This window comes from Zootoca vivipara, chromosome 1 (genome assembly GCF_965207765.1).
Source record: "Zootoca vivipara chromosome 1, rZooViv2.hap1.1, whole genome shotgun sequence".
Lineage (NCBI taxonomy): Eukaryota > Metazoa > Chordata > Lepidosauria > Squamata > Lacertidae > Zootoca > Zootoca vivipara.
The window spans coordinates 60,646,617-60,671,565 of NC_142582.1; the positions used below are offsets into that span (position 1 = coordinate 60,646,617).

The window sequence follows — 24,949 nt, forward strand, 5'->3', positions numbered from 1 at the left end:
TTGGTCTCTGGTTCCTCTGCCCTTTCGAAATCCAGCTTGCACTTCTGGGAGTTCTCGGTCCACATACTGCCTAAGCCTGCCTTGTAGAATTTTAAGCATAACCTTGCTAGCGTGTGAAATGAGCGCAATTGTGCGGTAGTTGGAGCATTCTTTGGCACTGCCCTTCTTTGGAATTGGGATGTAGACTGATCTTCTCCAATCCTCTGGCCATTGCTGAGTTTTCCAAACTTGCTGGCATATTGGGTGTATCACCTTAACAGCATCATCTTTTAAAATTTTAAATAGTTCAGCTGGAATATCATCACTTCCACTGGCCTTGTTATTAGCAGTGCTTTCTAAGGCCCATTTGACTTCACTCTCCAAGATGTCTGGCTCAAGGTCAGCAACCACACTATCTGGGAAGTGGAGGCAGGGAGTAAATTAGTAAGTTGCAAGTGAAGTAAGCAGGATTGAAACATCAATTAAAAGAAAGTATGAGGCGCAATCTCCTCCCTGCTGCCTCTCCCTCCCATGATGTTTCTTCCTTGCACTGAATCAATCCTCCTCAGTAGATCACTGGACCAAGGCAGGCCAGCATGGCTCGTTACCCAGATGCTACCTAATTACACTTGCATGTTTCTGAAAGATACCTTACTAAGGATAGACAGTGAAGGCTCTGCTGTGTCTCCTATCACCTCTCTGGTACCTGAGAGGATGGATTAATGAGGCCTGAAAAACTCCCCTACAGATGGACTTTGATTCTCCCATTTTTTTTAGTGATTGGGGGTGGGAGGACAGAAGTTGGTCACAGAGCTTGCTTCTGTGTCTAGGATAGGATGTAGGGCAGCTTATTTTTTGCTTTCACAGATGCTACAGCTGGCTCAATCTGAATTAACAGTTGCATTTCCCCTAGACTCCTCCAGATCTGTGGAAAAGTCAATTTCCACTCTGGCAGCCACAAAGTGTAATCTGTAATGTTTAGTCATTTTGTTTGACGAAAGACTGAAACTGCAGCCTGTTTTTACTGCCCCTTTCCACAGATGTTTCAAAGCTGCTGCCCCAACTTCCTCCGTTTTGGTAGTTTCCCATGTCTTTTGCACAGGAATGGGAAGGGAAACCTGCCTAAAAATCAAAGCCCAACTGGCTGGAAGTTTCAGGCTATTTCTCAAATCCCAACAGATGTATTTCTGTTTTCTACCTGAAAGCAATATTCAATTAAATTCCTTTTTTATAAGGAAGTTCGTGTGTGTGTGTGTGTGAGAGAGAGACATGGCATGACATTTTGGTGCTTTAGGGGCTTTTATTTGATTTTGGCTTTTCTTGCCATACACCCGGGTTTCCCTAAACATTTTGCTGATTCAGTTAAAATCTGCCCAGACATCATTTTTCTAAGTGATTCCCAGATGTGTCTGGTGAAACTCAGATATATGGCAGCTGTATGAGAGAGAGAGATCAGTTGAGTGACACCACGCTAAAACAAAAAGTAAAGAACCCTGTGCCTCTGCTCTATTCAACTGGCACAAAATATTTCCAAGAAATACTGAGACATGAAATACTATAAGAAAGATACTAAGGGGCTGATCAATAGAGTTGATCTCAGCTCTGTATGTTTTGATCCTGCTGAGATCAGAGAACAATCCTCCTATCAACTTCATGGTGTGAAGCACGAAACCTAGCAATAGTGGGCTAAACTCAAAGCTTCAGAGGAGTTTCCCATGTTGGGAACCTGGAAATGTCAATCGCTGGCCAAGGTTAGTGCTTATCAAGTGGTTTGGCTTTGGGATGCCAATCTCCCTCTTCTGCAGAAATTCATAATGCCTGAACCAAACCTTACTTCATCTCCTTACCAGTATTTGCTCCTGAAAAAATATCTGGTGATCTATAGTGAATTCCCTCCCAGTACCTAAATGACAGCATACTTCTGTCAAGCACACTTCTCTGCTTTCATTGTCAATCATAATGTATGTTTGCCATATTGCAAAAAAAAAGGTGCACATTGTCAGGAATAACAAATAGGAGAGTGGGGTTACAGCAGGTGTGGAGATGAAATGACAGAGGTCTCCAAATTCACGAGGGCACTTTTGGAAATCTAAGTGGAAAAACTGGAGATACTCAGAAGCCCCCACCCCCAGAAGAGGCAAAGCAGCTTTATACCTCAAAACAAATTAAAAGCATGCAACTCCCCTCCCTGTGTCTGAGGACACTGTCATACCCACAGATGCCACACAAGAGTTCCCAGGCCTATAAAGATGCCTGAAGATTAAATAATTTCCCCCCTCCACCAGGTGAGGTTTATTGTTGCAGAAGCTGAAAATGTTCTATTTTGGCCACAGTAGCTGTCCTGTTCCTCAACAGTCACCAATCTTCTTCCTATCCTGGTTGGAATTCTTTATGGAAGGCAAGTGTGAAGGACTGTTATAGATTCTCAGATACTAGCATATGAGAACTTTGATATTATCAGTTTGGCCTTTTATGTGAGGCTGTTTTGGCTTAATTCAGATTGTGTCTCTGAAGCTCTCATCTTGCTCTTAGCCAAGTAGTGTGAATCGAAGATTTAGTTACCCTGTGATTCTGTTTTCGGTGATGTGGGGAAGAGAGGCTTGACATAAGAGTGTCCCTGCCTTGAAGTAAGGCCGTGGTGAATTAACTGAAGGGCTCTTGATCCTTCTAGCTCTATTAATCTATTGCCTCTGTCTAAGCAAGAGTATGAATTTTGGCATCCAAGCAGAATTCCAGCAGAGCTCCCAAACACTGGCTTGGATGCAACTGTAATTATAGTGGCTTCAGCTTAAAAGCAATTTATTGCAAAATTTCTCCAGAACAGCCCTCTGATACCATGTCAGCATTGAAGAGCCGATAGTTAAAATTACCTCATTAAAGAGTAGAGTAGTTCTATCCTCTTCTATTTAGATTTAAAGGAATTCAGCCCCTCCTTATGTGCAATTAGAAACTGACAGCGTATATTTTGGGTATCACTTGATACCAGGCTGTAATCTTATGGGCAATAATTTGAGATAACAGTTGCTCTAAATAAATAAACATTGACTCAACGAGAGGACAGAAGTAGTTAAGAATAATTATTGCTTTCCATAAACTAGCTTCTTCTCATGCCTATGGTAACTTTAGGTAAGAAAACAGGAGGAAATGTATCCCAAAGAGGCAGAGAGGGTGAACAAAAGTGTACTGTGGATCCAGAATATTTCTTCCAAATTATATTCCACTGACAATGTTGCAAGCTATATTGTTTAGCTTTTGCATAAATTTTAATATTCTTTCTGCAAAGTTCTTATAAGGATTAATCAATTAATCCTCCTAGAATCCCCGTGAGGCAGGTAAGTAAATATTATTATCCTTATTTTACAGCATGAGAGTCTTTAAATCATTAAGTACTGAAATTCTGCTCCTTGTTAGCACAAATCTGGAGTGACCAAATTTTCAAAAAGTGTTCCCTGTAGCAAAAGAAGGCTTATTTCAGCCATCTGTAACTTGTCCTACTACTTAACATCCTTGCCTTTGCTGCTTGGTAATTGTAGATAAGCCTCTGTAAAACAGCTTGTTTCTAGAGACAGTCATGTAACTACCACATGGCTATCAAGCAGCTGTTCTGGGCCAATCAAGTAAGAAGTTACCTGGGTAGCCAATGTAAAATTTGTTTTTGTGAAACTCCAGTTGGCCTTGGTGCAGATGGGACACCTGGTCAGTGGAAGGGGGAATAAGAGTGAAATCTATATGCTTATTGGTATGATTGATAAGTGATTAGCTAGGAATAAAAGGGGGTTGTTCGGTTGATTCCAGGCTGCGTTAGTTTGATTTAGTTCTGATTTAAATTAGTGTGCCTGGTTCCATTATCAAAAGTCACTGCAAGGACTCATGCTAATGCTATGGGTCTTTCCCCATTTTCTCACTCCCCCCACCTCTGCCAAATCCATTTTGGAGGGTCAAGAGAACTCCCAGAACAGCACATGGGGTGGGGGAGGTGAGGGGAGATCATTCTATTAGGCAAGCAGAAATGCTTTTTGCTGATACAATGATCTCCTTAACACTACTTTGAATTCCACTCAGTGAGCCTAAAGTCATGGCTAACTTGCTTTATTTATTCAATGGGACTTAAGTTCAACTGATGTAGTCTGGATCCAACCCATTGTTTGATTGCAATTCAGCTTTGAAAATTTAGCTCCAAGGTGTCGGATTAGATTCAATGACCTCCTAACAAGGGGAAGGCTGGAATGTGTTTCATCACATTTTTTAGGGCAGGTGAGGCTCACCTCCGGCTCTCAAATCTTTCTGGACAGCAGCTTCCATCATCCCTTACAATGCTGACTGGGGCTGATGGGAATTGAAGTCCAACAACACAGGTTTGCCGTTCCTGATTTAGGGAGTAAATCTAATACAAGATATGATTCTATGCACACTTACTTCAGAGCAAACCCATGAGTAAATGTGCAGAAGAGCAGACTGCTAGTCTCTTGGATACACACTCTCCAAAGAGTGGCCTATTTCTCTTTAAATGTCTTTGTATTGGGAAGTTTACTTAGCCTCTGTAGAATTCATCAGTGAAGCATTAGAATATGCAGCACAGAGAAGCTTCTTCCTGCTATTCTTGTACTCATGTCAGTCTTTTCTTTGTATCATCTTGGGGTTTCTTGCTTTCTTTTGGCAGAAAAGAGCAGTGAGCTTTCATCAGTTTTCAGTTCATGGCTTTTAATTATAAATGAAAAGACGGTGTTAGCTCCCCTCCCTGTGCCCCGCTTTTCTTCCCTGGCCTGAAATTAGAGGGCTCCTAGTGAAGCTTAGTGGTTGAGATCAAAGAAAAGTTGTGGAATAGTCTAATGTTGGCATAGCAGGATCTGTGGCATTCTGTCTCCCAGCCACTGGATATCTATGCAGCAGAGCTCCTGGGTATGTGGGGGATGAAATGAAAAACAACTTGTAAACACAAGAAAGAAAGAGAGAGCATCAGGAAGGTGATTTTGGTATGGCTGTATAACAATCCGCACTTACTTAATATTTACTTTATTTCCCAATCGGCGTTTAATAATGATTATTAATTTGTAAACTAGGAACAGCTTTCATGGGTTTCCCAAGCCTTCTCCTACTAGATTTTTACAATATCAACAGTATTAGTTGCTCTTAGTCCTTTCCCAGGGGTGTTTGGATGCCTTATCTTACAAAAGAGGCATCAGCTGTTGAGTCACTACCGTAGTGTGCTTATCATAAGTTAGAGCACCTACCAGTAGCATTTCTGTATGGTAACAGCAGTGGAAACTTCAGAACTAGTGTTTTCAGTTTCCAGACCATGTGGAATGGAAATCTAGTCAAATGAATTGCTTTTAGAATGATTCCTCAACAGAAAACATGCATTGCGTGGGTAGGCACTTCGGGGGAAGGTGTGCCTGTTCCAGCTAAAAAGAAGAAATTGGTTACAAAACAAACTATAATTGTTTTTCACTGTAATTTCCCCCCACTGTTCATGTGCTTTTACAGTGTGATTTATAGGATTTGTACTGTGGGGGGGTGGGGTAGGTGGGGAACTCAGAGATAACATGAAAGGTGCTTTATCAGAGAGAACTAGATCAAAGACCTTGTGTTCTCTTACTAATTTTCTTACAAAATATAAGCTTCTCATTCTTTGTATTGGCTTTGATGAGGAGCTGGAATTGTTGAACAGATTTGCAAGACTGACAGAGGCAAAGACTGAGAGTCCCCTTCTCTTTGTAGGCCAGGACTGCATGTTAAGCCGAGCTTGTGTGCAAGCAAGCCAGTGCAGGGGTGAGGAATTTTTATCAGCCTAAGGGCCACCCCCCACACACACTCACAGTGAGGCAGCAGCAAAGCAGGTCTGTGCTTAAGTACCAGTGAGATGCTTGATTGGCTCCAGCCGTACACCACAAGCCCTCTCTTGGCTCTCTGCCCCCTCTCAATATCCTGCTAAGTGGCAGCAGTATTGCTTCTGGGAGGCTATTGCTGTGGCTTCACCCCACCAGGGGAGTCACCCCAATTGTGACCTGGAAGGAAGGTATGAGTGCTGGAGAGAGGGCATGGCTTTGATAGAGTCCTGAGGGCCAAATGGAGAAGGTTGGAAGGCTGCATTTTGGCACCAGGGCCTGAGCTTTCCACTTCTGAGTGTATAATATCTACAAGGCTTTTAGCTTTGTGTGAAAAGTCCACCCATTCAGTGGACCAATGGGGCATTTATCCTGGTTACTGGCTACGTTCAAGGGGTGGTACATTGCCAGTGTGGTGTAGTGGTTAAGAGCGGTAGACTCGTAATCTGGGAAGCCGGGTTCGCGTCTCTGCTCCTCCACATGCAGCTGCTGGGTGACCTTGGGCTAGCCACACTTCTCTGAAGTCTCTCAGCCCCACCCACCTCACAGGGTGTCTGTTGTGGGGGAGGAGGGGAAAGGCGATTGTTAGCCGCTTTGAGACTCCTTCGGGTAGTGATAAAGCGGGATATCAAATCCAAACTCTTCTTCTTCTTCTTCTTCTTCTTCTTCTTCTTCTTCTTCTTCTTCTTCTTCTTCTTCTTCTTCTTCTTCTTCTTCTTCTTCTTCCCACAAATACCATAATTAGAAATGTAAGAGTAAAATGCACAGGGGCAGTTGGAGACAAATGGAGGGAGGGGTGATTTTGGAAGGCATGCAGAGGAAGGAAAGGGAGGAGACACATATATAAACCATAAAAAATTCTACTCATAAGAATGACATTATTATTATTATTATTATTATTATTATTATTATTATTATTATTATTATTATTTAAACTTGTTTACTGCCCTTCATCCGAAGAGCACAAGATGGTTCGCAACATAAAAATACAAATTGAGAAGACCAAATACATAATAAAACAAAAGCAAAAGCAAACGAACAACTGCCCTCCTAATACAACCTATAAGTATTCAGTTTGGTGTTGAGAATCTCCCTGGTATGGTATACAAACTGGGCAAAGTTAAGAAAAAATGTATTGAAAATGGCTGAACTGTATCAGCTTACACACTTTAGCTGCAGAAGCAAGGAGAAGTTATGTTTTCAACCATCTTTGCCAGTAAGAATTGTTGTCAAGATTTGAAAGCAACTTAATTTGTTCTCGAGGTCCCTTCTTAACCTGAAACCATTCTTAACCTGAGGTACCACTTTAGCTAATGGGGCCTCCCGCTGCCACCACACAATTTCCATTCTCCTCCTGAGGTAACGTTCTCAACCTGATGTACTACTACTTCTGGGTTAGCAGAGTCTGTAACCTGAAGCGTCTGTAACCTGAGGTGTCTGTAACCCGAGGTCCCACTGTACTGCACTCTAGACCTTTCATTCTGTAGTATGCATTATTACAATGACTCCCTATCTAACTGAAGAGGATGGGCATCTTATGCAATGCAGATGGCTTTTTAGTCACTGAAATCATAGTAGTGGTGGGACTGAGAGAGCTGGCAGCAGTGTCAAGTGTCATGACGCCAAAGTCCAGCAATGGTCTGGATCCAGACAGAGTGTGAGGGGAGCCCATGGTGCTGTCTCAGGAGGCAGGAAGCCTCAGCCCCACCACTGAACCAGAAACCCCCAAACTAGAGGTGCCCTACAATCCCTAAGCCCACTTGGCTAGCATATACACCTCTAAATGCTTCATACTCCACCAAACTGAAGCATCAGAGACAGCTTTGTGCTTGCCATGTACCCATGAAGAGATGATGGTGTCCTAGAATTGAGCCAGAGGGCTTCCTTTAAGGCTTTACACTCTTCAGCAGGGGTGTAAAGACTCAGAAATTTAGTCAGGCTCAGGGAGCATAAAAGGGCTTAGTTGAGTCTAAGCTTTCTTTTTACAAATAATGTGCTCTCTCGGCTCTGTCCATGGTCCTGAAAAACCTCCCACCAGTCCCTCTTGTTCTCCGGAATCCTAATTAGACTTTTGAACCATGATTGTCTGTTTCCTGCCTGTCCCTCTGACCTGCCTATGGGCTCTGCTTTATTAGGACTGGACAGTAAGGGATTGTCAGACAAAACCACAAAAAGTTCAATGGATCATAGAATCCAGATGTCTGTTGCTGTCAGTATGAACAATGTAGTAAATCTTCAGGCAGAAATGTAAAACAGCAACAAGTGTAGTAAATATCCGGGTGGACTTTCAGTGAACATAGCTGTCTGAATCACTCGCTTCATACAGTGCTAATTAATTGCTATGTGACGGAGGATTGCTTGAGTGGGTCAGTGTAAGAATGTTCATTGCGGAATAGTGTTTTACACTACAGTGTGAGGTGAATGACCAGGCAGAAATTCAACAGTTCCATTTTTTTCTAGTCAGTTGTTGTGTACATATGTCCTGATTCTATTCGATAGTTGGGAATTACATGGTGGCTGATACTGATATTGAAGATGTGATCCAGCATTTAAGCTTAAACTTAAAAGAAGAGTTAAGGATCTGATACATTCACTCATCCCTCAAGAAGTATGGAACACAAGAATTAAAGCTTTTTTAGGGGCATGAGCAAATTGCTAAATCCAAAGTGGATTTTGTTGGAGGGCAGAAGAGAGAGAAGAATAAACTATTCCCTGCTGAATCAGTCCAGCATTTCCTTCATACAGTGGCCAACCAGATAGCTATAGGAAGCCTGCAAGCAGGAAATGAGCACAACAATGCTCTTCCCAGTTGTGATTCCCAGTAACTGGTATTCAATGCATGCTGCCTTCAACACTGCCTTTTCAGGCAGTATGAAATATTTGACTGTTCTGCAGAGTGCCACTTAAAAGGCTTTTCAGGCACTAGTGTCTAAGGAAAGCTGACCCACCGCTTCACCAGTCTTCAACTTGTAAGGGCTCTAGGGTGGGAAATTGCCCAGTTGGGGGTAGATCAGAAATAGCCAGCTCTGTGTTGCTAGCTTGGAATGCTAGGCAGCCCTTTGGTAGTAAGTAATTAATAACCTCTTCCTCCACCATGTTTGTGTCTGTCTGTTTTGCATGTCTGACAAATTGATGGTTAATGAGGATATTCTTTTTATAATTTTTTAAAAACAAAATATAATAGTACAGTGACACACCCTAAGTCTAGGCTGCTTTTCTTCGATGCCCTTAGACACTTGCTTATACAAGATGACTGTTTCATAGTGTTGTGATGCTCCAAGAACCTAGTGTGCCTTTTGGGGCTATACGTGCAGGAAGACAAGAGAGTTGTAACTTTACACATATATTTTTAAGAGGAGCCCAAGAAAGGACTATCCATTTTGATTTGTGAGCAACTAAGTTTAAATTCTGATTCTGTGACTTAAGGGAACAGCAATCCAATCGAGTAGTTCAGGAAGGAAGGTAGTAATATAGATTGGTGCTTTGTAACCTTAAACACTTTCTTCATATCCTGGTTTCTGAAGAATGTTGCTGTGCTAGATAGTTCTGTTGAAATAATCCACAAAACACTTGGAGGCTTCAAGGGGTAAACATTGGAAGTCAAGTCAGTGCTTTGCTTCATGAGCTATGAATGATAGTTAGGTGACTTTGCTGAGAGTGATGTGAACCTTTCAAAACTGAGATAAAGGAGAACTTGAATGTAAAAAGGGACCCTTTCCAGATATTTAAATCATTCAGGCAGCCTTTTAGTGTCCAACCATCATTTGAGGCACCACAGCAGCTGGTGTGAAGTAAGATTGTAGTGCTTAGAAGAGCTGCCACTGGTGACATGAGGAGCTAGAATTCAGATACGGGAACGAAACTTATCTGTCATCCCCACAGTTGGTTGCTGTAGGCATTGGGCACACTTTTAAAGAATGCTGCATTGAACTTAGTGGGACTTATTGCCAAATAGAGATGCATAGGATCAACTGTAAGACACTTTGGGGTTTTGGTATGGTACTTTAACATTGTCACTTGCTGCAAGTTTTTGGAATAAGTCAAGAAAAATATTGAAATTCAAATAATTTAAACAATCTAGTCTTCTAGTTGATCTAGCAGCAGGTCAGGAGGGAATGGAAAGAGACTAACCTTTTTTTAAGCCCACTACTGATTAAGCCATGAGAAATTCCAAGAATGATGCTTGGATATGTCTGTTCTGCAGAACCTGTTTTAAATGTTTTTGCTATTCACATCTGTAAAAAATAGGGACCAACAGCATGAAAAGTATATGTAAATATCCAAGATGGTTGAGTAAAATGCTAGCATAGCATGATAACTGAGTATGCTGCTAACCATATATCTCTCTCTGTTTATTTTTTGCAGGGCTTGTGAAGTTGGGGATTCACTGTGTAACATGTCAAAAAGTTGCTATAAAAATTGTCAACAGAGAGAAGCTCAGCGAGTCAGTGCTAATGAAGGTAATTTTCTAATGGGAGATCTGGAAAAAGGAGGGAGAAAAGTTTTTGGCTCAGTGGTTTCTCTTCCATGCAAAATTAATATCTTTAATTATGTTTAACAAACATCCCTGTCAGTGCTAGGGTTGTGTTTTGCATAATACTATTAATTCAGGACTGGGGGTGGGGAGACTGGAATTAAAGAGGGGTGTGTGTGCATGCGCTTTAATTAAGAACAAAAATTAATGTCCAGTAGTGCCAAAGTAATTTAATGTAATACAGTTAATGTCTAGGTTGGGCTGATCTAAGTTACACCACAAGAATGGGGCTGTTCTAGTTGCATTATTCTGACAGATGTGAGCATCTGGTCCTGGGCTGTCATTATTTCTGTGGAGAACCTTTGTTCTTTGAAGTTGGAATTTCCCTCATTATAGGTGGCTGAGTCTTCTGGGCTCACTATTGGCATAGGAATGCTCTGAAACTAGATTTTGCGTCAGTGAGAGACCTGTCCAGGCTTAATGAGATTGAGAAAGGCTGTCTCACTTCCCTGTTTCTAACCATATTAAGAGTGTTTAGCAGGGATGGCTGGAATAGAAATTTAATAGAATTATTGTTAATGGAATACTTTTGATGATACCACTAGTTTGTCTTTACCAGAATGTGTGCTTCTTTTCTGTTTGTCCTTTTAAAATTTACAGTAAGTTCTTCATCCCTAACAAACTTCTGTTAGAAAGAAAGGATGAACTATTCTACTTCTAGATGAATTTAGGAACAATTTGGTTATTGAATGGGTTTTAAGAAATATCTTTTCCTTTATCATTGTCTTTATAAGTATGTTGCCTCCTTACAGCCCCTGATGTCCAGTCTGGGCAGCAGATTAGTAAAGAGTATTTGTCTTTCCCAAATGTCAACTTACTCATGGAGTCCAATATTTTATGTTCATTGATGCACTAGTGAAATATGTAAACCATTAATTTACATATTAATACTCTTGTTAGGAACCCCATTTACAGGTAACATGACTGAGGCAAACCCTCAGTGTAAGTTGATTTTTGTTGCATTTGGTTGCCTCTGACTGTAGTACCCCTTTTTTCTCACTCTCCCACCCAGTTTAGTTCAGTTTATTTTTATTTTTTGTGGCTAAAGCTTTATTTTATTTTGTATATTCAGGGAACTGGCCCCTTTTTTCTGCAGCTGCTCTTCATTTGAGCAGTGCAGAATTGAGAGGCATTTGGTAAAGTGCTTTCTAATCATAACGTAATACTATCAATATTTCTAGAGAGAATAATTCAGAATTGAAGCAGCTGGTCTCAATTAACAGAACTGCTGCTGTGGAGATGATACATGGGCAGGCATGGTGGAGAATGAAACTGCAATCAATGTGTCATTTGAGTCTGCATTGCCCTATCTAAGGGACTGGGTTGTGGGTGGATTGCTAAGCGTAGGCATATGGATTATTCTCTGAGTGTCCACTTGGGCTTCCTAGGCTGCTAAATTCAGGCACATTTTTCACAGCTCTTGCTTTCAAGATGATTCTGTAACATTATTTCCAAGCAGCCTTTATTACTGGTGTCGAGCAGTTGACTCAAGGTATGACTCTGAGCCGCTTGTAACGCACTGGGAGAGTTATACCCTTGCCAAGCATAAATTATCAGTTCTCTGCTAGAATAAGTGTGTAAATTTGTTCAGAATTGTTTCTCTGGCACTACACTTCTGTAGAAGAGAAAGCCATGCAAGCCTGCTGTGCCTGTTAAAGCATATCTTTTCACTTACAATTTGCATCCAGTACCATGGGCCATTGCTACTGCTGCTGAAAGCAGTTCAGGTCAAGGTTGAAAGTAAAACACTCTGAGGTTCTATGTGTCCTGAAGTGTAAGAAAAGAAGAGCTGTACAATGTACACTGTTAACAAAATGTTGTGGGCAATCTCTCACATCATGGTTTCTCAAATATTGTACTTAAGAAGACAACTTTTCAGGTTATCCCAAGTAAAATATGTCCTCAGTTCATGCTTCCATTGAACTGAGCGGGAGGGGGGGCTCATATGTCTTACCTCTGGTCAAATGGGCAAGTTTTACATCCATTTAGAACTTCTTGTTCTCTCCACAAGGGTGCTGAAGTGGTTCCCGGAAACTTTCTAAAAATGATCTTTTCAGAAAAGCAAAAGAGGACTTCTGCTGGATCAGACTAAAGGTCCAGCTGGTCGCTAACACTGACATACCAGATTCTTCTGGAAAGCCTAGTAGCAGGGTGCAAAGGTATCAAAAAGTTGCACTATATTTTTGGTGTCAGGTTAAAATTGTCTTCTGCTTCTGGCCAATTGATGGCATGTAATGGGCTGGGTTTTTTTTTACTTATTATTTTTCTTTTTCTTTTTGGTTAATTTTATATTCTGCCAGTTTTTCTTTTAACTTTTTATAGTGTGTATGCTTTTAGTATCACAGAGATTGATTGCTATTTTATTGTTTAGTTTTAAACTCTTATATTTTATAGTTCTGTAAGTTGCATTGGGTCTTTTTTATTTTAGAAAGGCAACCAAGAAATGTGATGAATAGTACTAATAGTTTTGTCTCCAGAGGTACCCTGCCACTGAACATGAGGATTTCATTTCTCCATCATGGCTTGATCGGCACTGATAGGACTATCCCTGTTTGTCTGATTCCTATTGTAAAAATAAGCTAAGGTAGTTCCATCACCATGTCTTTAGACAGTGAAACATACATACATTTGTACATTTAGAACCACAGCCTTAGAATACTATTTTACTCAACAAAAACCATGTGTCTATGTGGGAGTTTGTGGGTGTGGGTGGATGTCAGTCTTCAATTAAAAACCAGCACCAGGACTGCTTGTGTGGCATGATGATTTTCATGATTAATTGGTTGTCAGTGCTGTCATATTGATGTTCACCCAGGAGATTTGAATAGCACTGGGAGGGGAGGAATTGCAACAAATAAACAAACCACACCCAAGCTGTCAAATCTTCATCTTATCACATGTATTTTCTGTTGTTCTCACGGAGATATGAATTCACTTATACATTGAGCCACTATTTTGAGGGTTAAGGATTTTAGGCTTTTCTGTTTTTCTGGAGCAGAGCAGATTAGGAGTGTATGCATGTCTGTGTTGCATGTTTGAGAGCACGTAGGTGGTGAACAAACTGCAGAAATGATTGGCACTCATCAAAGAACTCAAGTGCACATAAACATTCATGCCCCCTACTCTGCAACCCTAGTTTGTATTCCAATAACAACCCATTTATCTCAGAAGAACTTTATGAGTGAGAGCTATCCTCTGAGTTCAAAGAGATAAAAAATATGTGTGTGTGCATGTGTGTTTGTAGGGTTTATTTTTCCTGACTCCCTTTCCTGCTCTATGAAGCTTGAGGATCTATTACTGACTGTAAAATAGAGTGTGTTGTTTAAAATCTGGAACTTGCAAGTGGCACTGAGAGCTTGCTCACTTGTCATCTGTTTGAGCATTTGAAGAAGTTGGATAATTGTGTGTGTATTTTTCTGCAGAGAAGACAGACTCCCTCCTTTTTTCCCATCCCACCCACAACTTCTTGCATGTCAAATTATTCTTTAGAGGGGAAATTAAGCAAGAATCATGAACACATGCTGTACCTGTCGAGAGAGCAAACCTGTCAACAAGCCTAGGACATCTCACTCTAAATTTAAAATGATGGGTGAATTGATTCAGTTGAGCAGATTTCATGACTGGTTTGACCTAAACCCCAGACATCTCACTTTTACGTGTTCAGATCTACACAGTGACAATCAGGCATTGTCCTCTGTATAGTCACATTCTGGAAGATAATGGATTTTGTATTCCTTCATGTACCACTGAGACTTCAGGTGTTCTTCAGCTCTTCAGGTGTTTCCCTACCATACCAGACTTATTGTTTCAGTGCATCCAATATATGAATAAGATGCTCCCATCTTCACTTCTTGCCAGCCCATGTACAAGCTGGGTGCTGCACGTTTGTGGAAGCCTAGCCTGCAACATTCCTCTGAGAGTTCAGGCTCAAAAACTGAAGGTGCATGCATTTTGGGTTAGGTGAGATTTAGTTATCAAAAGCAACATTGCTCTGTTTCGAAGAAGCTGCCATGCCTGGATTCTGAATGCTAACATCTGTTGAAAGTATGCATCTGTTCAGTACCGCAATCTTGTAAACAGATTTGTGAAACTGTCTAGGATTCATCTTTGCAATGCAACACATTATCTGAGAGCAGATTTCTGTAGAAGGCTATATAAAAACATCAACCTCAGTAACCAATTAAGGAGTTTGTACACATCTTTCTTCATCCGCTTCCACGATAACCATGTTGTTCTGATTTGAAATGAAATCAATGTGGGTGAACTTCACTTGTTGTTGTTATGTGTTCTGGAACATTATGGGTTGACAGTGCAGGCATTGTAACAGTTTTAGCTGGGTTGTGTACAATAGGTTTCATTGACTGAGATTTCTGGGGAGGGGGGAATGTTAAAGACTTGTGTAAATTCCGTACATGTTACTGGCATATTGTGGATTTTCAGTTGTCTGTGAGTGGTACTCCCCTTTGCTCTCTCTCTGGCCACTCCAGTGCGAGTTGCTAGGAATACAGGAAACTATTGTATACTGACTCACACCATTGGTCCATCAAGCTTAGTATTGCCTACACTGACTGGCAACAACTCTGTAGAGTTTCAGAATGGGGACCTTTCCAGTCTTGCCTGGGAAGTTCCCACTGAAATACAACCTGAGTCTGAGTTATTAATAGGACACAGCGCTGGAGTGATCCTCTGCCATATATGAAAGTTGTGAGGGGGGAATTGTTTCGACAATGACTAGCTTAATACTGGTATCTCTTTCCTAGTCTCTCTCCCCATTTTACAACCTGTGCAAGGCAAGAGGGAAGCTTTTGCTCTTCCTTTCCTTCCCATCACTATGATCACATTATGCTTCTTTTTCCTCTCTCTGCCCCCTTTCTTTTCTATTGACTCCATCTTCCTTTTGGTATAATTTCCCCTTGCACTCTCCATCATTGTGCTCAAAAGAGTATATTGTTTCAACCCATGTGGTTTTAGTTCTTGCTTCCTCCACTCAACAAAAGCTTACCTGCCAAAATCTCCATGTCTTCCATATTGCTCCCTCTGTCTGAATTGTACCACCCTGTTGTATTAGTCTTGCAGGCTTCCCTTTAATTTCTTCTGCAAAACATATTCTAGACCTGTCGATTTAGTGTTCAGGGGACACCACCTGATGCTTTCTGTTTCTATGAAGGTCTCCTTTCTGCATCCACACTTTAATAAGCCCCGTCTCTGTCCCTTGACTTTATTCTCTCTTAAAAAGAAGTAGTGCTGGCCTACGATATGGAATGTGGGACCATATAACTTCAGAGGCCAGGTGGAAGACCTCATGACAGAATGCTCTTTCATACATAAACTCCCTACACATTAACAGATCAGAGAACAAAGGTTAGGATGATTTTTACTGATACTTTACCCTTCCTAGGCTCAGAGTTGTTGGCATGTGGGAACATCCTCCAACTGCATTCTGTAACTATATAGTTCTGTACATGCAGATTCTTCTATGCCCTGGACACAGAACATCCATTTCACCTTCATGCCCTGTACAGTGCTTAGCTCTACATCACCACCAAGTAATATTCAGGTCACTTCCACACAAACCTGTTTATTGAGCATTAATTCTGATTTGTTTGCAGGGAGGTTACATGTTATCCATACTTTCCAGTGCATTTTCCTGTCACTTCCTTTACTGCAAGAAGTCTGATCTCCTGGGGAAGCGGGTTTGTTGCTTTTTATATACAAAATTGTGCATTTGTTTTTATTGCTGACATTTAGATTGTGAAATTGCTTCAAGGTATTTTATTGGAAGCAATTTATAAATGCAATTAAATAAATACATACAAAACAAGACCTCACAATCAGCTATAATTTCTCAACCTGAAATTGCTGGTGTGTGATTGAATGCCACCTCAAAGTAGTGACAGTCTTAGGTGAAGCTGATTTACTAAGTTCTTTGATAGCTATGGCTAATGGAAGTTACAGTGTACTGTTTTCATAGTAAAAGTTTCAAGTGGGTTGGATTGAAGCATTACTAAACTATACCATGAATATCAGACAAATGACTGGGCTAGTATTTTGCTTACCAGGGAATAATAACAAATTAATATTGCATGAGGGTAATGGTAGGTTAATGCTAGGCAAGCCGGTGCCATGGGAGATAGGATGAATTTACCAAACTCTCTAATATTGGGAGTGAAAGCTATTTTTAAATGCCCTTTTTATTCCCTCTGAAATTTCCTTCCAAACGACTCTGAAATAAATCCCCTTTTGTAATGTTCTTATCCTTTTTTCTTTGATGAATTTTCTCCCAGCCCTCCTACTCTCTCAGCTGTTCCAGAATTTCCTTCCTAAATCTCTTCTGTCCTTCATTAACCTCCCAGTGTCCTGCACCGCCCAGCCATGACCGCACGGAAAAAGCAAAATGGAGGGAAGTAATTGTCCATTTCTTTCTCTTTTAAATTAAATCCTTGATGTTTAAACCTGATGTCCAGTACTTCATCCCACAATCTGTCCCTTTTGACATGGCCTTTCATGAAAACATACTTGAATTTCCAACTTTTTTAACCCATGAGAGCTTCTGCACTTTAACAGATTAATGACGGATAGAAATCAACAACTTGAAGCCTTTCCTAGCATGGATCTGCAGTAATGGGATGGGAACAGTTTGTTATGCAGTTGTAGCATGTGCAGAGCCTCTGACCCCAAAAGAGTGGAAAACAGAGTTGAAGACAAACAAAGCTCCACTTAAAAAAGAGTGCTACCATATAGTCTCCCTACTTGAGGGCCAGGGAACACTTTTCAGCCCAAAAGCAGCATTCCTGCAGGGACACCCTTCCTGAGATTCCCTACTGTACTCTACTTCACGGTAGTGGTAGTTTGTTTTTTCCCCATCCCAGGGGGTGCTGAGCATAACTGAGACTGCTTTTCTCTTAATAGTGAAGTTTAGGGAATACAAGATTAAGTTAAGAGGACTGGAAATCTCTAGTCATGGTTGATGGAAGTCCAAAATATTGTCTTAAGTTATGAATAAATGTGAAGTGATGTTTTGGAAATATATGTAAAATCTAATAAAAATATGTACAGAGAGACTGCTTTTCTCACCTGTTCAAGAACAATGGGGGTGGCAAATCATGCAGGTTTCTGCAGTGCCATCTCTGGCTCCCAGACACTACAATTCTTTGGAAATTAAAGTGTTTCAAAAGATAAGTGGAAAGTCAAGTACTGGAAATGCCACCATAATAGACAGTGTTGTAATACCAACTTCTCTCCCATTTTCACTCCAGACTTCATTACAAAATGAGGCTCCAACCCCTCAGGAATGCGAGGAGCATCGTGGAAACATAAGGTTTAAATCTGCTGGGATGCTTTCCAACGGGTGGCCACGTTTGGCCACAGGGGGTATTGAACCTGTAGGAGCCAACTCCTAGTGGCAGAGGTCCCTTCGCCCCCCCATAAAATATTTGAGGGGAGTGGGGCCCCCGAAGTTGATGGGTATTGCCATTCAAATGGTGTGCATGTACTGTGCCTTGTGATCAATTATGGAGGACAGGGCTTTGTTGTTGTTGTTTAGTCGTTCAGTCGTGTCCGACTCTTCGTGACCGTATGGACCAGAGCACACCAGGCACTCCTGTCTTCCACTGCCTCCCACAGTTTGGTCAGACTCATGTTGGTGGCTTCGAGAACACTGTCCAACCATCTCGTCCTCTGACGTCCCCTTCTCCTTGTGCCCTCCATCTTTCCCAACATCAGGGTCTTTTCCAGGGAGTATTCTCTTCTCATGAGGTGGCCAAAGTATTGGAGCCTCAGCTTCAGGATCTGTCCTTCCAGTGAGCACTCAGGGCTGATTTCCTTCAGAATTGATAGGTTTGATCTTCTTGCAGTCCATGGGACTCTCAAGAGTCTCCTCCAGCACCAAAATTCAAAAGCATCAATTATTTGGCGATCAGCCTTTTTTATGGTCCAGCTCTCACTTACCTACCCCCAAAAAATATTTTACTCAGGTTGGCACCCCTGATGGAACCTGAGCCTTTCTGGAAGTGGGAGGGAGTCCCATTCACTTAGCCCAAATGTTGTAATTTGCTGTTTTTGAAAGAAAGAAAAATGCTTTGTGCAAAAATGTTTAATAGAGAGATTACTTAAAATAAGAAACCAAGAATTAAGTGTATGTGTGTGCAGGACAGCATAGACCATGCTGCACTACCTGTTAGTCATTTGGTTATACATGCATCATGAGAGATTTCTGCCATTAATGTCTTATAACTTTCAGAAATCGAATAAGGATGCACAAAGACATGTAAACGTTGTGTTTAATTTTAGACTACTCATATTAGCATTTCTGCCAGAGTTTTACTTTTTATCTTGTGGTAATCTGAAAAGTTTAAGAACTCTGAATCTCCTGTTTTATGCAGTTGCAATCTAACTGCATACTGTCTGTAATCCTCTGCAAAATGCTACATATTTTATACACCAGATTTTAAACCCAGTTTTTTCTTGCGGTAGTACAAAATAAATCGCCTATGCTAAATAACTTTTTCAGCATGTGACGATATAATTGGAGAGTGGAGTAAGAAGACAATGCTGGGACATTGAAGCAGAGAAAGTCCTTTTAATTCCTGTTCAATGGGTTTAAGTAGCTAGTTTTATTTTCAGTGAGCTGTCTTTATGGAGGGTAGATTGTACTCTTATCTCCTTATTTAGGGGCATATGCATTCAGAGTATCTAACCTTCAGAAAAAGTTCAAATTTTGTTAACGTGGGGTTGTGATTGCATAGGGCTACATATGGAACAACTGACTTGATGCAGGATCAAACAAAAGCACACATAATCACAAAATTGGAAGGGAAATGAAAAAGAATGATCTAGTTCAATTCCATGCTGATGCAGGAAATCTGCCGCTGCAGCATTCCTGATAGGTGGCCATTCAGCCTCTGGACAGATGCAAATGAAGTCAGTATTGATTATGATACATATCCACAGCACACTCTTAAGAGCTGCATGTCTTTGACTATTTGAATTGTTAAAACAACCCGCTGGTGGCTGATGAACATTGCTGCTCCCCTTCCTCCCATCTTGCTTCAATTTATTTCTTATTGTATGCTTCCATGGATTAAAAAGGTGCCTGCAAAAAAGAAAATGGACCAAAACCATTCTTCATTGTAAGCAGACATAATTTGTTCTGTTGATGACAGCATGTTTCTTTAGACAAGCTTTCATCATGACTGCACCGTTTCAGCTCGCATTCTGTCCCTAGTGTAAAATATAAAACCCTTGGATGGACTGGTACGGAAGCTTTAAGAAAAATTTTATCCACCCGCTGGTGATTTTGCTCCACCCGCTGTATGCATTTTCTAAAACACAATATCCCGCTTCTTAAGCAGAATTTGATCTTTGGGTGGTGTTTTAAAGTAATATCCAGAGGGAATATTTGTGCATCTGGAGACTGTTAACCTTAGAAAATGAAACTTTATTACAGTAACATCAAGTGGCTGATTTCAACTGCTCAAAGCCAGTTTGATTCATTATGGTAAACACTACTTTGCTTCTGGGCACCTCCCTCTCAGGCTGTGCCATTGTGATGCAGGAAGAATGTAGAGAGTTCTGTGGCTTCTTGACATATCAGCCAAAGCACTGTAGGCTACAGATAGCAATGGGGAGTATCATTATTCTCAAAAGTTGCCCTCTGTTTTCTCATGATCAAGTGGATATCTCTGTAATAAGTGGGTGGGGAAAGCTTTGTAACACCACATTTTCTGTGAACTGATAAACTGAGATTAAAAATGACTGAATTAAAAATGCCCTTGGAGAACATGTATAATAGGAGTTCTTTGTCCAATCATGGCTGCTAAAAATTACGCAGCAGTGTAAAAACATTGCTAGCTTACCACTCAACATCAGTGAGTTGCACTGAGGGCCTTACTTAGTGTGTTTACTTACCTGAAAATTAATTCATTCCTCTTGAGCAGATGGAGACTGGTGATGTGATGATAATACAATGCGGAGACAGACAACAATCACTGTAATCAAAATTGAGATGTTGAAAAGTGAGTATATAGACTTACTATGCCAAGACCTGAGTAACCCTTTCGTTAGCAGATGCAGCCTCTTCACTTCTACATTTGCGCTATAAGCAATCAAACCAGTAAGCCTTAAGTTAACCATAGTTTACAGTTTGATATGAGCTGAGAAACTACCAGCCGTTTCAGATATCATGATATATCACAGTTTATTGCAGACTACCCCAACCTTCCAGATATTTTAGACTACAACTCCCATAATCCTTAAACATTCTCCAAGCTGGTGATGGCTGATGGGAATGGTTGGGGAATGTTAGAATGAGCAGCAGTGGGTCTTGAGCTCCTGTCATCCAGCATGGCCATGTGATTGGAAGCATTTGTTCCCTTTTATTATTGTTCTTATTAACTGTAGTTTCACATTAACTGAAGTTCATTTTAGGAATGCTTTGTTGAAACAAGCCAGCTTGTTTGAAGTTAACTATAGAATGCTGGAAATATGCCAAGATTATTTCACTTTGTTAGGCTTGGAAGAAATGACAAGCTGCAGTTAATAAAGGGGGCAGAAAGAACAATAAACAACCAGAAGTAAAAGCTTCTTATCTCCTTGTGGCTGTGCCACAGGAGAAGAAAGGGAAGCAGGCAAGTGGCATGGGATTAGCTGTGGCTTCTTAATGTCAGCCGGCACTATGTTTGTCAGCTGCTGAACAAGTTAGGACTGTGGTTTAATATTCTGGTGTCTTCCAAACCTTAGTGTACCAGTTCTGATGAAATGAGAAGCAACCAGGGAAGCTTCCTGGTTTGATGGCTTCTGCTTTGAAGGGAGAAGTGGCTGCATGTACAGGCAAAATTCTTGGTCATATATTGTCTTATTAAGCCATGATATGATGGGTTCAAGAATGCTCTGTTGAAATCTGCCCTCCAATTTCTCAAAAGTTTTCCCTTGTGAAACAGGCTTCCATTTTTCTGCTTAAATATCGGGGCATTTGAGAATTTCTTTAGAATGTTGGTGGATATTAAGCTTTTACTGTATCATTGCGAGGTGACCAAATTTGCAGTCTGGCTGCCTGCACTTCCTTCTCTTGAAAAAGCCCATGGAAGGATTTATCTCATGAAGGATTTATCTCTGGGCTTTTATTAAGGGCAGACACCTGGCTGGCTGCATAGTGCAGATCACTGATGAGAATAATGGAATAATAGAAATGATGCTCACATGCACCCTCACCAACCTCAAAAGAAGGCAAGCGCAGCAAAAACTTTGCAACCTATCCATGAGAATTTCACTGAATTTCCCCCCTCCTCTTTGATAATTTTCTGATACAATTTATTTTCTCATTAACTGGTGGATAATGGTAAAAAAAATGTGTGATAATTTTTTGGCACAAAACTGGGTTTTAGAAAGAGCAAGAAGTGAATGCACTTGCAGCAAATTCTTCATTGTGTTGTGCCAGTTTTAAAAAATTTCACCAGTCATCTGTATTGAAGAGACTGCCTGGTACGTGTCATGGGATAAATTCATCCATGTGCTTGTTTTCATTAGAATCCTCTTGATGTAAAATTCAAGTAATATTTGTATAAAATTAGACTCCTCTTTTCAAAAACATCTATAGTATGCACCAATTCCACAAAATTAGCTCCAACATACATTATCTAGAATAAATATTCATATGCAAATGCTCATTACAAACCAGGGAAAGCTGGTTATCAGCAGTCAGTTTTTCTGCCATCAAATATTTTATATTCTCAAGTTTGCACTCCATTTTACTTTTGCCCCCAATTAACCAGATCTTGACACCTGAATAACTTTGTGGAGTCATCTACATATAATTACAGACATAGGGTAAATTTTTCTTTGCAACACAATTTAACCTATGAAATGGCTCTCCTTGTCTGTTCAACTCACCTCTTGTCTCTGCATCACTCCAGATTTCCAGTACTGTAAAAGCTTCCATACTCTTTTTCTTTTGCCATTTCCTAGTTTTGATCCACACCTCCTTGAGTGTGTGAAAGCTATTTTGAGGCAACACTCTGACAAACTATTATTTCTGTATTGTTTGAAAGTTCAGGGATTTCCAGATAAATAATTCTAGGACCAGAACTGCCACCCCTATTCAGCAATTAGCTCTCCTCCACTGTGACATATGTAAGAGGGACAAAGTTCCCAGAATATTTCACAGCTGTTGGGCAGAAGACCAGGCAGACTTGCCAGCAACCTGGACCACGACCTGATGGAGCAGCATGTTAGCATGCTGGCAGGTGCTCGGCTGGGAGGAGTCTAGGAACCAGCTGTGGACAACTGCTTCCAGATGCAGTTGACCCTGAAATAACACAGCAGACTATATGCTTGCCTGCTTCTATTGTTGTGATAGTTTAGCGCAGTGTTTCTCAACCAGTGTGCCTTCAGATGTTTTGGGACTACAACTCCCATCATTCCTGACCACTGGTCTTGCTAGCTAGGGATGATGGGAGTTGTAGTCCCGAAACATCTGGAGGCACACTGGTTGAGAAACACTGGTTTAGTGCACCCATAAAGCCCTATTTATGCATTACTTGCATGAAGAGGGTAATCATGGTGACAGGGGCTGTGTCACCTTCCATTTAGACCTGCCTCCAAGGCCACAAGCTCCTCCCACCCCACCCCACCCACCATTGCCACCCTTCTCATAACTTCTACAGCCTGCTGTACTTGAGGAGGTTTCCCATGTAATGTGGAAACTTGGACAATCTGAGTTCTAAATCACACGAGGAACCTCCACATGAAAAATAGGATCTGAAGCATTACAAACCCTTCCTCTCTTCCTTCTTTCTGGCTCTGAAATTCATGCAGTTTCATGTGCCACACTGAGGGAGAGGTTTCTGCTTTTGGCATGATCTTCTACAAGGTTAAACTAACACAAATATAGAAATGGTGTTGTCATGACCTCAGAGTCCAGCAGCAATCGAGATTCTTGAGTCGATGGCTACAGAGTCTCCAGCTTAGAAGCCAGTTCAGGTCCAGGCTCCAGGGCTCTGAGCATGCTGCTGGTGCATAGCTGCCAAGTTTTCCCTTTTCTCGCGAGGAAGCCTATTCAGCATAAGGGAAAATCCCTTTAAAAAAGGGATAACTTGGCAGCTATGTGCTGGTGATGCAGAAACCACAGCACCTGAGGCTGATGGACAGAATCCCCCAGAAGACCCTCCTGTACCACCACTAGTGGCACAGGGAATGTCCCATGCAGGAGGATATAGAAGAGAAGAGGGCCCGTTTTCAGGCCAGAGGATTCGCCCTTAAGAATCTGATGCTCTTCACAACAGGGGTCAGAACCTGAAAGAGGTAGTCTGGAGCCAGAGGCTTAAAAAGGCACGGTCTGCTCTCAACCTTTTTTGGAGCACGTTGCTCACTCAGTTATCTGTGGTGCAGCAACTCCTGAATTCATTTCTTTTCCTAAGAAGCCTGTACCAAATGTAGTTCATCCAGACTTCCTGCATCATTAGCATTATAAATACTGAGTTCCTCCCTGTTGCTTTTTCATTTTGCAGCACAGCATTCCTTTCTTCTAAAGTAGACTCCTGAGCTCCAGTTCATTAAGTGGAAGGCACTCTATGCAATATCTAAGGGATGCTCCTTTAAGTACTCAGTGAGAAACAGCTAAAGAGGAGACTACTTACCTTGTGTGTATTGGAACTTCTCATAGTGAATCTTCTCATAGTGTAGAACAGGTTGTTATTTTTTCAGCTTTTCACTTATTCATTCTGAATGTGTCAAATTTTGGTTGAAATCAAATAAGAGCACTCAAAACTGTACCTTCACGTGTAAGGTCACTGTGGGTTGAGCAGGGTCCCATTTATCCCATGCCTTGAATTTCCACAGTGACCGTCTCTTCCTTCTCCTGCCACCCCAAAGACACATCAAATTTACGTGTGGCAGATGCTCCCATTCCTTGGGGGGGTGGGGTGTCCAATGAGACTTGTGGTTCTACTCCAACCATTGGCAGGAAAGGATGCTCCACTGAGGAGCTGGTTCACTCACCTTCATTGTTACTGCCTTGCCTTCTCCTGGTGTCGTGAGAGCTCATCAAACTTATCTGGGACTGGTGAAGAGATAGGGGGAAGCAGCAAAAGTGCCAGGAGGTGTGCCAGCTTCTCTGCTGAGCATCCTTTGAGCATTAGTGTAGTAGTAGCAACAGCAGATCACATTGGTTGAATCACCCTCCACAATAAAGGGCACATTGTGAATAGAAAATGCCTTTCAAATCAAAAGAGTGATATTGTTCATTTGTGATACACCACTGCCGAGGCATTCCATGCTAACATCTGTGTTTAGGCCATCTTTGTTCTTCTGTAAGTAACTGAAAGAGGACAGAGTCAGGAATAAAATCACCCTCTGATTCAACAAACCAGAAGAATTTTAGTTTGCCCTCTGATGTGTGCAAGAGGTCAACTTGCTTGCAGCAAGTGAAGCTGAGATGAAAAGGCATCCTTTAGCTTTGTGATTGTTGTCCTTAGACCTCTTTATCATGGTCTGGTAATTTCATGTGACACAACAGTCCTTATTTCCAAAATGCTGGATCTAGGGCTACTGTGATAAGATAAACGTGGTTGAGTAGTGAGCAAGGCACATATTTAAACAATCACACAAGACATTGAAT

The 24,949-nt window shown here is 41.2% G+C and overlaps 1 protein-coding gene across 1 annotated transcript in view; it reads left to right on the plus strand.

The window, feature by feature from the left end:
* The window catches only part of BRSK2 (BR serine/threonine kinase 2), a 377,628-nt gene that overhangs the window by 190,404 nt on the left and 162,275 nt on the right, over positions 1–24,949 (plus strand). The window contains exon 2 of the mRNA XM_088666107.1: positions 10,170–10,264. Within this exon, the coding sequence (XP_088522233.1) occupies positions 10,170–10,264 (95 nt within the window). The remainder of the gene's footprint in view (positions 1–10,169; positions 10,265–24,949) is intronic.